Source organism: Myotis yumanensis, unplaced genomic scaffold, assembly GCF_028538775.1.
Source record: "Myotis yumanensis isolate MYYU_CA2020_CCGP unplaced genomic scaffold, mMyoYum1.0.hap1 SCAF_14, whole genome shotgun sequence".
Lineage (NCBI taxonomy): Eukaryota > Metazoa > Chordata > Mammalia > Chiroptera > Vespertilionidae > Myotis > Myotis yumanensis.
Genome location: NW_027223765.1, coordinates 7,083,206 through 7,104,315, shown reverse-complemented (window position 1 = coordinate 7,104,315; position 21,110 = coordinate 7,083,206). Strand labels below are relative to the sequence as shown.

Here is a 21,110-nt window from a genome sequence, read left to right as displayed (position 1 = left end):
GAGCATAGAATAAGCCTAAAGTGAGTGGGATTTTGGAAGAGACTTGGCATTTCCCCCAAGTGCTGGGGCAGCCCTAGGATGTGGTCATCCTTCTACAGTACTCACTCTGGCCTAAGGCTCCGTCCATCACCCAGATCCTGCTGCAGGCCACCGATAGCACTTGCCTCTAAGCCTCTGGTATCCTTTGTTCTGAGTAGGTTGACCATCTTTCATTAGAGATATTACTGATGTCACAGAACAGCTATCGCCAGAGGCTGCACCACCCAGGCTGCACCTGCCATCATTGGGTAGATTGATTCTGATAAACTGAATTCTGGAGGGCAGATATCCGCTTCCTGCCAACATCATTTACCTGCAGACCTCCTTTCTGGGGAATTTTCATTGCCTACCTATGATCTCTGCTTTTTTTTTTTTCCAGAGACATAATTGACACACGACAACGTATAAGTTTAAGTACAATGTAGTGATCTTATACATGTATGTATTGCAAAATGATCACCACAATAAGGTTAGTTAACACATCCATCACTTCACATAGTTATAACTTTTTTGGCGGGGGGGTGATAACTTAAAATCTATTCTCTTAGCAACTTTCAAATATAAAATATAAGTTAAAATTTAATGAAAAGTTTCATGATTCAATAGCTGGAATGAGGATCATGTAATAATGGAACAACTTTGAACACCTAAGAACAGTCCCCTCCACTGGTTGTTTGAGCCAACTCTCCAGAAGTTTCCCACCACCCACTCTGCTTCCATGCCTTTTCTCTTAAGGGCCCCATGCTCTCACTCATGTCCTTTACATATGCCACTCACTTGCCTTAGAATGCCATCCCTTCCTTTTTGCTTGGAGCACCCCTTGCCCTTACACAGTCAGTCACAAGTCCCTGCCCTTGTGTTACCAATTAATGCAAATTATAATTTGTTCAGTTCTCTGTTCTGCACTTTAATGTTAAGCACTGCTTAAGCACTGAGGGCAGAAGCTGGGCCTCATGCATTTTTGGAACAACTCTGGATCCAAGCTCACATATTGCATAGAAAATATGCTTAATAAAGGTTTTGTGATGTTCTTTCATATGTTATGTGTCAGTAGCTAAAAAATTCCCATGCCCTTTGACCCAGTTATCCCCCATGGTGTGGATTTATCCAAAGGAAATAACTGAAGAGGAGAAAGGAAATTACACATGTTTATATTTGGTAAATATTGGAAATAAGTGAAATTTTTATCAACAAAGCAATGGGGAGTAAATTATGGTACAGGATCTTGACGGGACATGATTCATCCTCTCATTGGTTAAACAAACATACTGACTGTCAAGGAGGTACCAGAAATACAGTAACGAGTCAGATGCCTTTAATGAGGGCACATCCTGGCAGTCTTCTAAAATGATCATCACAAAACTATGGAGGAACAGAGAGCAATATGTGACCTCATGTTAAGAGAAGAAACGCAGATTACAAAACTGTCTGTACATTGTGATTGCAACGAGGATATGAACAAGATCTGGACGGGCAAATGACAATACTGCATGGTCGGATTACAGATGACATTTTCTTAGCATCATTATAGCTATTTTTCAAGCTTTAAAGTTTTAGATCATCCCAAATGTTAACTGATAAAGAAAGCCACTCCTGTGACCCTGGCTCTCCAGGTTGGCAGTGGCATGAATGATGGGGTTATCTCCAGGTGGGCAGGAGTTTGCCACAAGATGATTGGGAGGGAATCTTCAAGGCAGTCTGGAGGGCTGGGTCAGGGCAGGTTATTGATCCGTACATCCAAGAGCATCCACAGAATGTCACTCTAGGAACCAGCCTTCTCTGTGTCTGGGCTAGAGCATGCATCGGACCTGCAGGCTCCTCCTGGCTCTGCCAACACCATCACTTACACACGGTGCCAGGTGGGGAGCAAGTTGTAGTCTGGGAACCAGACGAGTGTTGGGACCTGCAACAGTTGGTGGCTGGTTCTTCATACCGGAAACAATGCTACCAATGTGAAAAGTGCCATTATCTTCATTGTACAGATGAGGAAACTGAAGCTCAGTTGTCCTAGGCCACCCAATGGGCAAGTGATAGAGAGTTGGGATTGAAAACCCTTTTCATTTTGGGCCAGGGTTCTTTCTATTCTCCTGGGCCCAGAAGCAGGTGGAGATACATGAAGCCAGATAGAAGAAATCTACATGACAGGGTGGGTGGAGTCCTTTGAAAAGGGGAGGCAATAAGGAATCTCTTGGAGGGTTTCAGAGGCCAAGTATTTGAGTTTGGACTTGAAGCAGTTGGCAATGGGGAACCTTTGTAGGTTTGGGGACATGAGAGAAGGGTTTTATTGAAGAGGCGGCTAGTAATGTGTACTGGTTGGTGTGACTGGAGGAGAGGCTAGGCTAGACACATGATAAAGTTGGTGGGCAGCTCTTGTTCTGTCTGATCAAAACAGCACCTACCTCTCCAGCTTCTTGGAAATACATCTCCATGAATCGCTAGCCATAAGATTGGATGGGAAACTGCTATATTATCTACTTCATGAATACCAGCAACTGATGTAAGGATAGGCATCTGATACAAACTTGGCCAATCAGAGCCCTTCCCTAGGAATTTTGACCTTGAGACCAGAAAAGGAGGAATGGGTCTCAGTCCCTTTCTGATGACAAAGCTGTGCTATGTGAGTCTGGAAGCTCAGTTGCCACTCAAAGATTTGAGAATCAGAGAGAGGAAATTCTGGCTTGATTCAAACCCCGGTCCCATGCACTCTGAGGGCTCAGTCACCACCTTGTCAGTGCCACAGTGTGAACAATACTTACCACCTCCTTTTTACCTAAGCTAGTTTGAGTCAAATTTTTGTCATTTGTAAACAAAAAAGTTCTGACGTTTGCAGTAGGAGACATGCCTATCCTCAATCATTCAAGTTTTAAGAACAATTCTCAAAAACACCTTAGGGGTTTGGGGAGGGGGGGCACTGGGGCCATCATTTCTTGCACGTAAGAAACAACAAAAAATTTTGTCCTCATTTTTCAGTATCCGAATCCAGAGCTCCAGGCTCTCTGGAGGGACAAGGCTTTGGGGATCTCTTCAGAGATTCATGGACGCATCTCCATCGCTGGTGTAGTGAGTCAAGTTGCTGCTCAGAACACTTTCCCTCCTGCTCCTTTGTGATTCAGAAGAGGAGAAGCCTACATGAGCGGATCTGCCACATAGGACAGCCAGGCATTTCCTATACAGGTGGTAAAGGTATCTTCTGAATTTCTCTCCAGCGAATGCATAGATAAAAGGATTGAGACAACAGTGGATAAATGCAATTGTCTCAGTCACATTGAGCGCCAATTTCAGATCCCGCTTCGTGTCACATTTGGGAAAGAAGTTGTAGAGATTGAGTGTCTCTAAGAAAATCATAACGTGGTAGGGTGTCCAGAAGAGGAAAAACATGATGACCACCAGAAATATCAGTTTAATGGCTTTAGCTTTCTTGTTGTTCTTGCAGGAAAACAGTGTCTGCATGATTCTGAAGTAACAATAACTCATAATGAGCAAAGGGAGCAGGAAGCCAAGAATGTTTGCTTCCGTGTTGCGGAGCACAGGCCAGATGTCCCGCAGGACCTCAGGGTAGTCCCCGAAGCACTGGTTTTCCGTAAGCTTTGTGAACATGAACTGGGGTGCTGCTACCAAGATGGCTGCTGCCCAGACGCCGAGACTGATGGTGACACCATGCTGCACTGTCCGGTTGTTCATGGAGTTGGCAGCCAGGACAATGGCCAGGTACCTATCGATGCTGATGATGGTGATAAAGAATATGCCTCCAAAAAAGCCAATGAAGAAGAAGGCAGTAGTGAGTTTGCATGTGGCATTGTGAAAGCCTTGTTCCCTTACCTGATAGTGAATCCAGAAAGGCAAGGTGGCTACAAAAAGCAGATCGGACAAGGCCAGGTTCAGGAGATAGATGTCGGTGATACTCTTGGACTTCTGACTATGGATGAGGGAAAACACCACCAGCAAATTTCCCACCAGGCCAAAGGCAAAGACAAGGGAGTATGCTATGGGCAGGAAGGTAGTTCCAAAGGCCACGATATCTCCTATATGACAGGCTTCAGCACTCTCATCATACTGAAAGTCTTCTGAAATTGATTCAGGGAAGGAGGTAGGCATGGTGAGGGTCTGGATCAGAAAGGAAAACAAGGAACAGCATGAGTTCTCAGAGTGACAAAGTCAGAATTCTGTCTGTCCCCATACATAGGTGACTGGAAGCAACAAATATTGGTTGGTGCCTAAACAATACATTTTTCAATGTCAGACATGTCGTCTCATTGTCGCCAAGGCTGTCTCTGTTGAGGCTGTAACTGATTCCTTTCACATTAGAGGAAGTCAGGTCTCTAACAGTGACTGGCCCAAGGCTAGCCAGTCAGTGAGTCAGCTAGCATTTGAATCTAAGTTTTTTGAAGCACAAGACAAACCTTTTTTACTTTTTCTTTTTAAAAATATGTTTTTTTAGCCGAAACCGGTTTGGCTCAGTGGATAGAGCGTTGGCCTGCGGACTGAAAGGTCCCAGGTTCGATTCCGGTCAAGGGCATGTACCTGGGTTGCGGGCACATCCCCAGTGGGAGATGTGCAGGAGGCAGCTGATCGATGTTTCTCTCTCATCGATGTTTCTAGCTCTCTATCTCTCTCCCTTCCTCTCTGTAAAAAATCAATAAAATATACTTTTAAAATAATATGTTTTTTAATTTATTTTTAGAGAGAGAAGAGGGGAGGATAGAGAAATAGAAACATTGATGAGAGAGAAGCATCATCAATTGGCTGGCTACCTCCTGCATGCCCCTTGCTGGAGATGGAGTGTGAAACCAGTCATGTGCCCTGACTGGGAATCGAACCAATGACTTGGTTCATGGGTTGATACTCAACCACTGAGCAACACCAGCCAGGCCAAACCTTTAAAAAAAATGTATTTTTAAAAGTTTCTCCAAAAGTAGCTAGCTTTATCATTGTGTGGATGGGGGAGAGAGGGCCATTGGCAGGGAAATGAGGGGGTGGGATGGTGCAGGGGTGCAGTCATAATTCACACTTCTAGTCCCAACTTCCTAAAGCAATTCTCTGCTCCCTTCACTTATTCCCTCCTCCTCTACCCTCTGGACCCTAATGTCTCTTGCAGGAAGCTGAGACTGCAGAAAGAGGTCTCAGACACCCTCCAGAGCCCTGAGCAGACCCATACCCAACAGCCCTCACTTCTGTTTTTGGGAGTCAGGTTTTTCCTTTTCCTCTCAGAACCAACAAGTCCTTCCTTCCCTTAAGAGATAAGACATAGATTCACATGCTCTATGGTGACTACCTTGTCTTGGTTTGCCCAGGATTTTTCCAGTTTTAGCCCTGAAAGCCTCCTGTATCGGAAATCCCTCACTTCTGAGCAAACCCACATGGTAGGTCATCCAACCGCTCCTAGAGAAGAGGAGGTGTCACCATAAAAGTGCTGCTTGATCCACTATGGAGGACTGCTTATTAGCATGCTGCACTGGGCCTGAGTGGCTAATTAACTTGATAATTACCAGCCCCACACTTTGGCCTAGCTTTCCCCACTCTTCTTACTTCCTGTTTCCTCCTGAACAAAAGTGGAAAGAGAAGACCCTTCTGAGCAGGTTGGGAAGTCACACTTCTCCCTTATTGTCCCTCTCCTCCCCCTCTCAGCCAGGACTCACTCCTCACTCTCCAGAGGCCCCAAGAGGAGCCCTTGTGCCCTGGTCCCTGAGGTCTCCTGCTTTTCTTTGTGATATCACAGATAGGTACCTCAGAAACCTATCTGTGATATCACAAAGTATTTTGTGGTAACCAGGCACACCTCCTGGTTGTCATTGCCTCCCTCCCCACCACAACTAAAAGCAAAGCTTACACTTCTTTAACCAAGGGAGTTTCCACACCCCCACTGCTTCCTTTTCATGCTGGTTTCACTAAGATGGTGCTTCTGCCAGGGTGAGGACCCACCCAGCCAGGACTTTGCTGCTCCCTCCCAGCCTCTGCCTTATGTCTAGGCCCATCTCTGCACCTGACCCAGACTCTGCGAGAACTAAGTAGGCCAAGGCTCTGGCCCGGGCTGTCTCAGGCTGGGATGGAGTTCTCAAACCTAGAAAAAGCCTACACTTTCCTTGCTTTAGGCTGCAGTGCCCTTTTCTCAGAAAGGAACCTCTGGCGGTGCCGTTAATAATATTTAAATTGAACCATATAAAATGGCTGATATGCAACCATTTTAGAACCACACAAATGTCACAAGATTGCATCCCATGCCTCCCCTCTCTGGCCCAGTGACCTTGGGTGAACGTGGAACCTCTGGGCCTCACATTCCTCACCTGCAAGATTGGGGTACATTCTCATGCCTGCTCACAGCGCTGTTTTGAAGCGAGCACCTGGCACAGTGCGTAGCATACAGCAGGCACTTAATAAATGTGTGAGGAAGCAGAAGCACTTTGGACAACCTTTGGAGTCACCCAGGCTGTCTGTGGACTCTCATATTTCACTCCCATCCTAGGCATTATGAAAATTTGGTCTGTAAAGGTTTATTGTTTTCCCCCTAAAATAAAAAATGTTTCCTTTTCAGATTTTTCTTGTGTGTGGGGGGGGGGGGGGGGGGGGGATAGAGGAGAGAAGAGGGAGGAAGCCGAGCTTTACTGAGCTTTTACTAAGCTTGCAGGCTCCTTTCTGAATACTCCACATCATTATCTACTTAGTCCTCTCTGCAATTCTGAAGGGAAAGTCCTACTTTTAATTCATTGCCCTGCTGAATGGCTCCAGGCATATTCCTGATGAAAGGATGGGAGAAGAGTGTCGAGATGGTAGAGGTGGTTAGAAATAAACAACTGACTTCCAGGCTGAGTGACAAGGAGGTTCAAATCCAGCCCCTCACCTTGCTGGGTGCCCCGGTTCAGGGCTGTCACACACAGGGATATTTTTCCTAATTGGCATTGAGATGCCAAATACACCAGGGTGGTCCTGGTTGGAGAAGTTCAACATCCATTCTACAAATACATATGAAGTCCTACAGGCATTGAGCTCTGCATGGCAGGGGACACTTGGAGAGATCAGCCAGGCACAGTTTCAGCCCTGAAGGGGCTTGTCATCTCAACAGCAAAGAGCTCATGAAGACAAAGACTTTGATAAAAACAGAATGCAATAGGGTGGCAATTTATCCTCAAGATGGAACACAATTTCAGATATGCTCTGGGAGGGATGATTTTGCCTGGCTGTTGGCCTCATTGCCTATTGCAAGTAAAATGGCTGATTAGCGGGCATCATTCCAGCTTGGGACCACTACCTGCTGTCCAGAGGTCCATCCAGGTGAGAGGGTTCAGCTCCCTGGTGGCTCAGCATTACCAGCAAAGACCCCAGAATTGTCCCAGTCTCCCACTGCTCTGCCTCAGCACTTGCACAGTGCTATGCACATAGTAGGTGCTCACTCAGCACGTTGAAGTCCCCTGCTATGAGCAGTTGTGCATCATGATACAGAGAAAGGAACAGAGAAACAAAGCTTTCAATGAGCTCCTCATAGCCTAATATAATAATAGTAGCATGTTGTACATGCTCAATTAATGGTACTATAAAGAATTATCTCTATTTTATGGGCACGTAGATGCACTCAGAGAGGTGAGCGACTTATTTGAGGCCACACAGCTGGCATGTGGCAGGGCTGCAGTTCGGGCCCACATGTGGCCAGTCTCAGTGTTTTTTCCAACTTTGCATACAGCCCTTTCCCCAACCCAAAACTAGGTGTTCCTAAGAGAAGAACAGTGGGTGTTCTCTTCAGCTCTGTTGACCACTGTTCAACAGGAAGAGCTCTAGCACAGAGCAAATGTACAGGAATATTTATAGAAGATTAATATTGTATCCTAGACCTTCATTCCATCATTCCATGTGAATAATGGCAACAGCAGGCCTTTAACTGCCTTTTTCCCAGAGGTGCTCACAGTGTACACAAGTGTCCTTTCTGATCATGGGCCAGGGGCCCTTGAACTCTAGGAGCTTAGTGGCCTGTGGTGTGTCGAATGAACGAATGGGTGAATAAATGAATGAATGGGTGAATAAATGAGTGAATAAGTGAATGAATGAAAGGCCTAGAGAAGTGAAAGAAGAGACACATTAGCCTTCCAAGGCAGAGCCCCAGTAGAAAAGTACAGGCCCACCATATCTCCAAAAACTTAGAAAATATGGTCTCATCTCAACATATTTAATTCATGGCTATTGAACATGTCTGATCATGGGATAGACACCAGAAGGAGCAATTCCAGTTCTTTCTTCTGTGCAAATGTCAAGGCCCAGCTGCTGCCTCAACTGTGTGATTCCGGGGTGGTCCAGGGTTTTACTTGGTTGGGAAGGGGATTTGAAGTCTGTCTTAGCACTCGAGCCAGTTCAAACCCAGTCTTGTTAGACAACAGCCCCGGATCATGTGGGGACATCATTTACATCAGAAATCTGACTCAGAAATCTGGCAGCAGGTAGGGCTTCTCCATCACTGAATTATTCCATTGAAGTTAATAGCTTAATCAAGGGACTTTTTTAGGGAGGGTGGGCCCAAGCTGGGTGGACCGTTTCTTTCTGGGTCCAGGATTGGGAAATGAGACTGAAGATAGGGCCTCCTGGCAGCAAACGGGAGTAGGATCAATCCTTGGGGGTGGTCTTCAGGGGAGGTCAAGGGGCTATCAGGAGCCTAATTAGCTTCTACTTAGGCTGAACACTGGCTTTCCTGGCCCCTGAGGACTCGAGTATCCAATGAGGTAAGTAAGCCTTTGCAGTGTTCACTCAGCTGGGTTTCTACTGGCAGCGCTGCAAGTGGAAAGGTGCACACCAAGGTGAAGTTCATGCAGACATTGTCAACCAAGTCTGCACTGCACAGCCTAGGGCAGAAGCCAGCAACAATAATACTAGTCTGGACTCTTCTCAAGGGTCCTTACCTTCTCTTCCATTATGTCAAGGTTTGACTAAAAGATGTTGAGCCGGGAGAGTTTGAGCTGAACCTAGAAGCTGAGTTTTGAATGCATGTGGATTTCAGACCCCTGTAGAAATGAATTTTGAAGGGCCTGCTTTGAAAAAAAATCACCCGCTTACTCCCCACCCAGCTTGTTCTACTTCCTCTGGTCCACTTCCTTTTCTCAAGCCCACTATTTTTTTTTAACTTTTTTTTTTCTTTTTAATCATTACCCACCGTTTCCAATCAGCTTCCCTTTCCTGCACTTCCTCCCTTATTAGTGCCCAAATCTATTTTCTTCTTCTATCCAATGTCCCTTTCAGGTTATAAACAAAAAGAAGCTTCATCCCCTCTTTCCTTTGGTTTCAAGTCTTGCTCATTGTTTGCTAGCTCCAGTGCATCTTCTTTGTTTGTTTTTTAACCTCCTTGGTCTCTGTTTATGGCTTCCTAGGCTCTTGAGTGAAGACCGAGTTTGAGTTGCAGTCTAATGTTAAAAAAAACTATTGTGAGGTTTAATTTTTTCATGACAGAATATTTAAAAAGTTATGGGAAGCCCAAGAATTGGCCCATGTAAGTTCAGTCTTAATGGCTGGGAGGGTCTTCCAGGTAGGCAAGGATAAAGATGGAAATGAGGGGGGCGAGGTGATTTGGAGCCAAAAGTACTGAGGATCTGAGCCTGGGGAGCTTTCCTGGGTCCAAGGCTAGGCAGAAAGCGTGCAAGGGGATATACTAGAAACAGAAGGACATGAGGACCAACTGTAATTGAAAAAACAGAAACAAAATTTTAAATTAAGGTCCAGAGAATATTAATTAAAGTATAGTGAAATTTGCCAAACCGGTTTGGCTCAGTGGATAGAGCGTCGGCCTGCGGACTGAGAGGTCCCAGGTTCGATTCCGGTCAAGGGCATGTACCTTGGTTGCAGGCACATCCCCAGTAGGAGGTGTGCAGGAGGCAGCTGGTCGATGTTTCTCTCTCATCGATGTTTCTAACTCTCTATCCCTCTCCCTTCCTCTCTGTAAAAAATCAATAAAAAAATATTTAAAAAAAAAGTATAGTGAAATTTGTTTAAAGTAAAGCGGTCTTAATAAAATATAATTGATTGTATTTACTATGCTGTACTTTACATCCCCGGGATTGTTTTGTAACTGCCAATTTGTACTTCTTAATCCCTTTAAAATTCACCTTTTGCACCCAGCTCCCCATCAACAGGGAGAAGTAAGTGTCATATTTTTAATTGTTACTTGTGCTCACACTATCATATGGTAAAGATACTTAATAGACATTGACTTAATTAATAATTAATAAACAATTCCACCTCTTCCTCAACTATTTTCTAAATTCATGAAGCATTTCTTTTCAACATTTTAGTTTCCTTTGGCAGAGGGAGATAAAAACCTTAAGGTACTTTGAAGAAGAAAAGAGAGGGAAGGCATGTCAAACCTAGAACAAGGCAGGTTCTGCAAAGGGGTGGCTCACCCAGCACAGGGCCCTCACCTCAGGCACTGTTTCCTCCTGTTGCTGGTTTTGCCTTGGGCTCTGTGTTTGGCCCCATATAAAAGTGGGCTGAAGTCAACTCACTGCAGGAGAAGAGATCCACTCATCTTCTTGCACAGGGGCTGGGGTGCAAGGGGTAAAATGTGTTGAATTCAAGGCCCCTCCATCTGCCCCTCTTCTACCTTCTCAGCCTTAACTCTCCCTACATTCTAAGAGGTGTGTGTGTAGGGTTAGACTGGGCTGGCTTATCCTCAGAGCACTCAGGGAAGTTTGGTTTAGTCTAAATATAGGCTCCAACAAGGATGCAGAGACAGCCAAGACCAAGTAGGCAGAAGAGTCTCAAATTCCATGCTAAGGAACTATAAGGACAAATTATAAACGACTTTGAAATAGGCCCCCCCACCAAAAAAAAATTGCTGGTGTCCTACCTAGTACCCCCTCCAGAGCCACTTCCGCCTTTCATTGGTTGATCTAATTTACTACTAAGTTGTAACCAGCTGAGAGCAATGCCATGATTCTTGCTCATGGAAATAGAAATTGTGTCAGTGAGTTGTAGGCGATACTGCCTTGCAGATCAGGATCGGTTTTGCGTTTATCTGTAAATTCATCTCAGCATTTCTGGAAGTGTTTCATTCATGCTACTGCTGAGACTATGATCTGTCCTCATTGCTGTGCAGGATGCCACTGTGTGAGTGCTCCATGCTTGTCATCATGCTACTGTCTGAGCACTCTGGGGGTGGGAGGGCTCTCAGTCTCAGACCACGTGAACAATGCTGCCATCAACATTTTTCTATATGCATCTACATCTCCTTCAACATAGGTACATTTTTAAAATACAGACCAAAAGGCAGACTACTGCATGAATCCACATACAAAAAGGGGAGGAGGCAGCCCAAAGTCCCAGATCCCAGTGATAATCCATATTGTTTAGGGAGGGAGGGACATCTGAGTGATAAAAGTATGAGAACAAGCAAGGAAATAAAGACCATAAAAGTCAGGATGACAGTGACTTCTGGGACGGTGGGCAAGGTGGTCAGGAAGAGACAGAGGGAGGCTGCTGGGCAGCTGGCCCAGTTCTTCCCACTGCCTGGAGATCAATTTGTAATAATTTATTAATGTGCACACTGTTCTTTGAGTGTATGTTTCATAATAAACATCGGTTTAAGGAAAAGGCCAAAAGGGTCTGGGAAGATATTTAAAGAGATGTGCTATGGGTTTTCTCCCTTCTGAAACTCAAAAGACAAAAATAGCTGCACTTTGGCTAGACCCAACAATGAGGTGGTTGAAGCACCCACTGTGTCCAGAGAGCCATGAGGACTCCAGCTCTTTGGTGGCCAGCATGTTCTGAGCCCCCAAGGTGGGCAGGCGGGATCAGGATCGGACTGGAAGCCTCAGGCTTCTCTTGGCACTCCTGGGCAGACTCAGGATCCCTGAATTGTGCTGCTGGGAATCAGAGCAAGTCCTTGGAAAAGTCAGTGAAGACCTGGCCTGTGCCACCTGGCTCATAGCTGTGACCCGCTATGGGACAGCAGACATTCCCCTCTCTGTCCAGCTCAGCCACTGCAGATGCTGGTTCTGAACATCATCAAGGGGACAAAGCTTGAACCTGATGGAAACAGGCAGCTGAAGACTACATTCCAGGTCAGAGGCTGGGCTGGAGAGGGGACAGCCGAATGTCTCAGGAAGTCTGTTCTTTGAGGCCAGGGCCTCTGACACTGCCGCCTTTCCAAAGCCCAGCCAGGGTAGAATGGGGAGCTCAGGGGGTGGGGGGGGGATTTAGTGTGGGAATGAGGAAGGGAAAGGAAGGTGGTCCTGTACTGGGTCAGCTCTGGCTTGTCCCTTCCTCTCCTGTCCCTCACAACCTCATCTGAAAGTAGCCAGTGATCTTGAAGTACACAAACTTTCTTAGCCTCATTTTCCCATAATGACAACATATATTGTTTTTTGAGCACCAAATATGGGCCAGGAAGTGGGGTCAGAACTTTATATACTATATCTTAATCCTCACAGATACTCAACATGGACCCATAACCCGACTTCAATAATTATAAACTCACAACTGATTATCAACTCACAGTCCATCTCTATTTTAAAAGCAGGACTTGAGGCTTAGCAAGGTCAAGTACAGAGCCAGGGCTTCATCCCAAAGCTAAGCTGTCTTACCGCACCGCCCCCCCGCCCCCCCAACACACACATCCATCTGTGACATGGGGAGAGTGACAGGGGAGGGTGGGATGGGGAGTATGGCTAGCATGTGACTGACACACAGTAGGTGCTCCCTTCCCAAGGGCATGAGGAAGAGCCAGGTCAGCCTGAGAGCGAGGAGAAATCCAGCTGTGTCCACTCATAATTTCTTTCTGAAGACAGCGTTTTCCAATGACACAAACCTTGTGAACTTGAGTGTCCTCACACTGATTATAACAGTGTATAGCAATACTGTGCCAGCAATTTATTAATTAAAACTGTCTTCATGATAAATGCAATAGGTACTCTTTATAAAAGTGTAGCTGCACAAAAAAGCATGGAAATTAAAGGGGAAAAACCCCACAAACTATCTACAATTTAACTTCCCAGATTCAACCACAACTAGCTTTTACCTTCTTAAATACAATCTTTATGCATATTTTATATTTGTATATTCATATTAAGTATATTTACACTTACTAGTATAGTTAAAATGTAGGTGCTATTTTCATTATAAAATTTCACTTTTACTATAAAATTTTCAAACATACATAAAAGCAGAGAGAACCCCATGCACTCATCACCCAGCTTCAACAATGAGCACCTATGGTCAATATGTAATCTATTCCCTGCTGTATTGTTTAGAAATAAATTCAGACATCATAGCATTTCACCCATACACAGTTAAGTGTGTCTCTAAAAGAATAAGGACTCCTTTAAAAAAAACACCTTTAATACTATTTCTCACCTTAAAAAGTTAACAATAATTCTACAATATCATTCAGGTGCACTTTTAAATGATGCTTTCTTTTAAAAAAAAAAAGTTAATGTCAAATCATGGAGCATTTCTCCAGGCCCTCACTAATGCTTCTGATCATATTCTATCATGTTGAGTGTATCATAATTGATCTAATCCAGTGGTCAGCAAACTCATTAGTCAACAGAGCCAAATATCAACAGTACAACGATTGAAATTTCTTTTGAGAGCCAAATTTTTTAAACTTAAACTATATAGGTAGGTACATTGTTATTAACTTAATTAGGGTACTCCTAAGGCGTAGGAAGAGCCACACTCAAGGGGCCAAAGAGCCACAGTTTGCCGACCACGGATCTAGTCAGTCACTGCTCCCCACATTTAGGCTAGAACATCCTCAAATTAATGGTCTCCCTTGTTGGCATGTGAAGAAAACCAGCATCATTTCCCCACTTTGACCTCTGACCACAGTGTCCGCCCCGCGTGCCCACAGGTGCTGATCGAGTCCTCTGCTCCTACCTGGGCTGGGCTTGGAAAGGGAACCTCTGAACGTGCCAATCAGCCACCCTGTTCCACGTAGACTCTGTCAGAGAGCATTTCCCTTTCTCTCCCTCTGAGGGCATCTTTATTTGCAAAGTTAGCCAATAGTGTCTGGTTTCCTGTGAGGTAGATTATCTTTAAATACTGCTGCAAGCAGGCTCAGAAGCTCCAGGCTGGAGGCTAGTTGACCACAAAATGATTAGAACTCACAGATGTAGAAGACCCGAGCCTCCTGGGGCAGACCAAGAGGGGGCTGGAGGAAGTGATGATTTGGGGGCTGTGTTTTTTACCCAAACATGGGTGGAGGGCAGGGATAGTGCAACTCTCTTTAATGGCACACTTTTAGGCAAGCTGAGAAAACCCACAAAACATCAGCTTTTCTGCCCATGAAAGGGAGCCCATTGTATTCACTGGACAGCATTGGGGTGCAGATTAAATGAGCTACAGTGGGGAGCTTATTAGAAACACAGCACCTCACCCTAGACCTACTCAGAATCCGACTCTGAAATTCTTCAGAGATTGGTGAAAGCATTGAATTTGAGAAGCGTTGGCACAGAAAGCACCTAATGAGTGCCTGGCATCTGGTACATACTTAATAATTATGTTTTTCTGCACCTCCTTCCTTCAAGGCATGTAGTGGATCCTTAAACCCTTCTGTCAAGTTATCCCAAGTTACATACATGATAAAGCAAACTGGCCAGGCTCCTTTCAGCGTTATTTCACTGCTCCAGCTGGATGGGGTGCCCAGCTGGGACCCGATCCTCCAGGGCACACCCTGCCTGCTGGGAGCCGGTCCATCCTTGCTGCTTGGCGCAGTCGCTGCGGGGAGGAGGCATCTGCGCAGCGTGTGTTTCGGGGGACCTTGCGTGTATAGCGTGCTGTTCTTGATGTGTTTGCTCCCCCTCTTGGCGCTGTGTGTTTTGACCGGGGTCGCCTCTGCGAGGGGGGTTGTTTCCCCAGGTGGGAGTTTTTCCCTGAAGTTGGGGAGGGAGTGAAACCCCTTAACTAGGTGCCAGTTGGTCACTGGCTGACTCCGTCCACGCCTTTGGGGACCCCTGGACCTGCTGGGCTTGGACCCCCAGCATATAAAAATTCCTACCTGGGGAAACAACCTTTCTCGGAGGCCAAAGTCGGTAGAGCATGGGACTCTTAATCCCAGGGTCGTGGGTTCGTGCCCCACGATGGGCGCCAGTTGCTGGGGTCCAATCCCAGCGGGTCCAGGGGTCCCCAGCGGGTGGTTGGTCACTTTAACTGGGAACAGTCACACTTGGGCTACATGGTCTTTGCTCCCTGGAATGGAGATAGGAAACACCCTAGCCTTTGGAGTGGAGATTGATAGGATAGGAATCAACTGGTATAAGTACAGATGTGGCAAGACAGCAGGACATGGAACCTGGCAGGATAGCCTAGATGGAGCATGGCAGGAGAGCCTGACTGGAGCCTGGTGACTGAGCCTGGCTGGAGAGCCTGCAGAGTCTGGCTGGAGAGCCTGGCAAGAGAGCATGGCTGCAGGGTCTGGCGGGAGAACCTTGCTGTGCTGATCAGCTGAGGGCTGTCTCCGTGTCATTCCTTCTTCGCTGACTCCGTCCACGCCTTTGGGGACCCCTGGACCTGCTGGGCTTGGACCCCCAGCATATAAAAATTCCTACCTGGGGAAACAACCTTTCTCGGAGGCCAAAGTCGGTAGAGCATGGGACTCTTAATCCCAGGGTCGTGGGTTCATGCCCCACGATGGGCGCCAGTTGCTGGGGTCCAATCCCAGCGGGTCCAGGGGTCCCCAAATGTGTGGACGGAATCGGCGAAGAAGGAATGACACGAAGACAGCCTTCAGTTGATCAGCAGCCTAGCCAGGACCTATAGCCAGGATCTCCAGCCAAAATTCTGGTCGGAGTTCTGGTTAGGAACTGATGAGGATCTGATGTTTATTGTCTTGTTACATCCGTATTTATAACAGCCGATTTTAATCCTGTCAATTTCTATTACAAAGGTTAGGGCGTTTCTTATCTCCATTCCAGGGAGTAAAGATTATGTAGCTTAACTACCCGCCTGGCACTTAATTAGGGGGTTGTATCCCCTCCCTAACCTCAGGGAAAGATCCCCACCTGGGGAAACAACCTTTCTCGGAGAGGTGACCTTGGTTAAAACACATGGCGCTAAAGGGAGCAAACATATTAAGAACAGTATGCTATATATGCCAGGTCCATTGAAACATATGCTGTGCAGATGTTTCTTTCCTGCAGCGACTGTGTCAAGCAGCAAGGATGGACCGGCTTCCGGCACCTGCCCCCTGCCCCAGCCAGCTGTCAGAGGACAGCACAGATCTCAAGCATGAGGGCCTCACCGCCTTCCCATCACGTCCTTACCTGGCTGGCTCATGCTCAAAGCAAACTCTACTTCTGGTCCATCCCTATCCCAGGATTTAGCCAGGGTTTGGCCTTGGGAGACGCTCAGTGCATGTTGATTAAATGTCATGATTCCTCCAAGGCCTTTTCTGGCTCCTCCCTGCCCACCTCACAGCCTGCACCCCAGCACCACCTCAGCTCTGGTTGCTGTGGCCTCCTGAGGTCAGGGGTGTACTGTGTGCACCCCACTGTGCCTCCTCCTCAGTCCTGCGGGCTGGGACTGCAGTGCCACAGGCTCCGTGACCTGCTGGCATTGGGAGAAGCCCACCATTGGTTTTCTCTCTTTGTCTGTCATTGGTCTCAATGTTAGGCCCCTTTCCCTGCCTGCAACCCAACTCCTACTTCCCTGAGTGCTCCTTTCTGGGATCCAGCCAAGACTTTCTCTCCTCCCATCACACACTCTCCCCAGACAATATCTACTCTGTGTCAGTGACCATCTGTGATCTGACTCCCCCGTCTCTGTGTCCAATGGGGTCTGTATGCCCCCCAATGGTCATCCATGTCCTTCACACCTTCATTTACCCCACTGACTGTTCTCCATCCCAAAGCCAGAGAGCTCTTTCTAGAACCCAAACTGCTGACTTAACCCTCCAAGGGTTCTGCTCACTAAAGTTCAAGTCCCCGGCTTGTGAGCATGGCCTTGGTGAGATCCCGCCCCTTGGAGCTCCACACTCTAAGCACACCCAGCTCCTCCTGCAGGCATTTCCCTTCCTACCTCATGGGGCTAGCGGGGCTGGGGTTCCATTTTCCTCTCCTTGGAAGCTAACAAATAAGCCTGGCGGAAGACAGGACTTGATGACTCTCGCCCAGCCAGCAGCCTATTTGTGCAGGTTCCCTTTTCTCTCGAAACCCACAGGGTGACACGGGGCCCAGACAGACACCTGCATGGGAAGAAGGCTGCATGATGAGAGAGGAACTCCGGGCTTGGGCAACGCGCATTTTATAACAAGCCCGGTCTTTGGCGCTGAGGGAGACATGACCTCAATCCTCAGACTGCAAACTCCAGCCTAAGAAATAGAGCAGCTGAAGCTTTGCTTTGATGGCACACCCAACCTTCCTAATCCTGCCATACCTCCTTAGGCCTCGGTAAAAGCATCCCTGGCTCTGCCCTGGGGACCTTTTCTTCCCTGGACCCCTGTCTACCCCTCCCCAGTCCTCTCACTCTGGGTGCTGGCCAGGCTTCATTCCTCATTTCCCCAGCCCCTCTGGCCTCACCCTTTGTCTGAGCTGTTCCTTAGGAAGTGAAACAGAACATGCCACCTCCAAAATATGCCACTGCGTAATGATTTTGAGCTGTAGGCACTTAAAAAACAGCAAATACAGGGAGAGGCCTTCTCTAAACTACTATCTGCCTGAAGGCCATTTCCTCCAAAAGGACCTCATTATCATAAATCCCCTCCCAGGGAGTTTCATCAACAATGAAGACTGCCTCTTGTAACAGGAGACATCAGAAAGACACCACACCCAGACAACCCTCCCAACTATTCTTCTAAGGGCCCATTCAGCTTCCCTAAAAATCTTTTACTCTCCCCTGCCCTTTCGCCCTTTCCCCATTATGCTGGTATTTAAGCCTGAATTCTAAGCCATCTCCAGGAGTATTTTTTCCTGGGCATCATAACCTGTTTTTCTCTTTTTTAATCTGTCTTTTATGATGGGGTCTCAGCCAAGAAGAACTAAGAAGAGAGAAAATGATTTTTCCTCCCCTACAGTTTCTGGTGATTCAGGTGGAACCTCTGAGACACCTCGTTTGCTCAGAACCTGCATATGGAATCCCCGGGAAAACTGGCAAGAGCCCACGAGGGGGAACAATTATTTTTCCTCCCCTACACTTGTTTATGAATTCTTTACCATCCTCAGTTTCTCTTGCCATTGAAACAGTAACTACCAATGATGGCCTGGTTTCTCCTGGGTGGTGGGATGAAGATGTGTTAGGCTGGTTTCGAGGTTAAAGCCATGGTGGACAGGCTATGAGGATGGTGGGACCAGCCTGGCAGTAATGGGCACAGACCTACAAGGCAGGTGAAGACTTGGTTTGGGTAAAGCTTTGTGAGAGAGACATGGCAAAGAGTAAGAAGATGACTATGCTTTGAATGCCAGGCTAAGATATTCCCACTCTATGCTACAGAGCTTTGGGGATGACCACAGCAAACTTTTAGGCAGCAAGGCCATGTGCTAGGCAATGTTCCAAGTTCTCAATGCACATGAACTCATGTAACCTGATGACCCCAGAAGTAGGTAACATTATTATCCTCATTTTACAGGTGAGGAAACTGAGGAGAGGAGAGGTTATATAACTTGCACAAGGCTCATAAGTGGGCAGAGCCAGGATTTGAAGTTAGCATCTAGGTTTCATTCTCAGTGGGGGTGACATTGCCTCCAAGGAGGATAAAAAGTGGGTTTTGTGCTTTACATCTAAAATACAGTTATACATGCAGAACATTAACAGATAGACACCATGTCCATGTTGTTGAAATTTCATAAGAGGCAATTAAAGATGTAATGTCTAAAAAGACTTACTGACCAAGATGGCAGCAGATTAGGTAGAAGCTACACTGACCTTTTCCCAGGACCAAACAGGAATTACAACTAAAATATAGAAAAATCTTCCTGAATAACCAACTTAAGACTAGCTGGAGAGAAACCTTATAACTAAGTGTGGTAGGCAGTTGTTGTAATGTACCCTGCGAATCACACAAGGACGCCTCAAGAAGTCGAATTAAAGAGTTACTTTTATTGCTAATCCGGGACTATGAGGGGGCATTTCGCTCTTCCAAATCTCATAGTTTCCTCCCTAGCCCCAACATCAGATTTTATAGGCAAAGATCACAAAGGTATTGATTACATCCCAGGGTTTGGAATGAGGAACTTGGTTTGCAAAAAGCAGTTTACAGAAGCAGACCTAAGCATGTTATCTAAATTATAGTTTTGGGTCTCCCGGATCACTGAGTTGACAGAAACACATTATCTAGAGCCCTCGGGTCTTGGAACCACTGAGTCAACAGGAGCCCTCTGACCTTGGGGTAATTGTGCTGTCCTTCCCAGGTACAGAAGAATGTGCTTTCTAAGACCAGTATGACCACAACCAATGGGATATTCACATTACAATCAATAGGGTATTTAATTGAATGGGATGATTTATATAATTCAGAACATCAAAATAACTTCTCTATTATTTTAGCAAGCAAATAAGTACAGAAACCAAACAGCAGGTTAAAGTTAAACTATAGTTTCTACCTGAGATGATTGCTACCATACTTCACAGTTAGACAGACTTGAGCAGAGCAAGGACGATGGGCCATATACAGAAGGTCACCATGATGGAAAGACCTGGGTGCCTAGCAAAGAACAACTGTAAGGTGGAACCTCATCCTCAGGGTGACCTTTACTCCCTTAGTTTATCGCCGGTTATGTGGTTTGGACCTCCTGACCTTTCTTCCCTAGAGATAAAAATTAGGCCCCAGTTGTATTTCAGCTCCAGGCCCTGAAAAACAGACAAGTGATGCCACAGCTGACCTCAGGACCAGCCGAATTGAATAGTCATCCCTACCTGGTGCCCACCAATCAATCAGTGGAGACCCTAAACCTGAAAGGATGCATTTGGAAAGCTGCTGAGAAATTCTATTGAGATATTCTCCTGGGACCTCCCCTAAAATCCCCACCCTTAACACCCTTAGGCCAGAGGACCCAGTATGCTGGGGGGGGGGGGGGGGGAAGCCCGCACCTTTCCCTTCCCCTTCCACACCCCCCAGGTGTCACCATTACCTTCCTCACTCCCAAGATCCAAGGGCCCTTCCTTTGCCTCTATCACTTGTTTCCTCAGCCCATTTCTTCTACGAATTACTTCTTCTACCTCTGTGATTTTATTTTATTTATTTATTTTTTAAATACATTTTATTGATTTTAGAGAGGAAGGGAGAGGGAGAGAGAGAGATAGAAACATCAATGATGAGAGAAAATCATTGATCGGCTGCCTCCTACACACCCCCTACTGGGGATCGGTGCCCTTGGCCGGAATCGAACCTGGGGCCCTTTAGTCCACAGGCCGATGCTCTGTTTATTGAGCCAAATCATCTAGGGCCATGGTTGGCAAACTGCAGCTCGAGAGCCACATGTGGCTCATTGGCCCCTTGAGTGTGGCTCTTCCTAAGCCTTAGGAGTACCCTAATTAAGTTAACAACAATGTACCTACCTATATAGTTTAAGTTTAAAAAATTTGACTCTCAAAAGAAATTTCAATCGTTGTACTGTTGATGTTTGGCTCTGTTAACTAGTGAGTTTGCCGACCACTGAGCTAGGGCATACCTCTGTGATTTATAAATAAATGTTCTCTTATAGTTTGAGTCTTGGCTCTGAATTCTTTCCTAGCTCAAGTAACGAGAATGCTGAACCCAGTTCCAGTCTGGCCTCACCAGTCTAACACCTGGTGCCTTTCCTGCCGCCCACAACACAAGAACTTAGAGGAACCCAAGTTGAGACTGCTAGGAAGTGCGGAGGCTAGAGGGCTGGCTGGGCTCCCACAGGCAGCAGCTGAAGGTCCAGTGGTATATTTCAGCTGCAGGGGGTTCCCTCTGAGAAGCCTGAGGTCTAAACCCCAAGCTGGGTTCTTTAGCCCAGAGCACCAGAACTGGGAAAGGTGCCTGCATAATATCTGGCTGTGAAAAGCAGCGGGGTTTCTATCTGCCAGGGAGAGATGACTAGAAACCAAGGTAACCTCTTCAAGAGCCAACACGAAAAATTGCATTTGCAGCCACTCACCTTAGACTCCAGAAGAGGGAAGGCAGAGTAGTGCTCTAGAGCTGTGTGAGG

General features: G+C 46.5%; 1 protein-coding gene across 3 annotated transcripts; it reads right to left on the bottom strand.

Annotated features, from left to right (window-relative positions):
• Positions 1-1,174: 1,174 nt before the first annotated feature.
• On the bottom strand, positions 1,175-21,104 carry CX3CR1 (C-X3-C motif chemokine receptor 1). Of its 3 annotated transcripts, none has more exons than XM_070391569.1 (2): positions 21,060-21,104; positions 1,175-4,143 (listed from the first exon to the last, which is right to left on the bottom strand). In XM_070391569.1, the coding sequence occupies exon 2, from the start codon at positions 4,132-4,134 to the stop codon at positions 3,064-3,066; it is 1,071 nt and encodes a 356-aa protein (XP_070247670.1). In that variant the 5' UTR covers positions 4,135-4,143; positions 21,060-21,104; the 3' UTR covers positions 1,175-3,063. The 3 variants fall into 3 exon arrangements, with proteins under 3 accessions (XP_070247670.1, XP_070247668.1, XP_070247671.1); XM_070391567.1 differs by lacking the exon at positions 21,060-21,104 and adding an exon at positions 13,882-13,964; XM_070391570.1 differs by lacking the exon at positions 21,060-21,104 and adding an exon at positions 6,321-6,328.
• Positions 21,105-21,110: the final 6 nt, after the last annotated feature.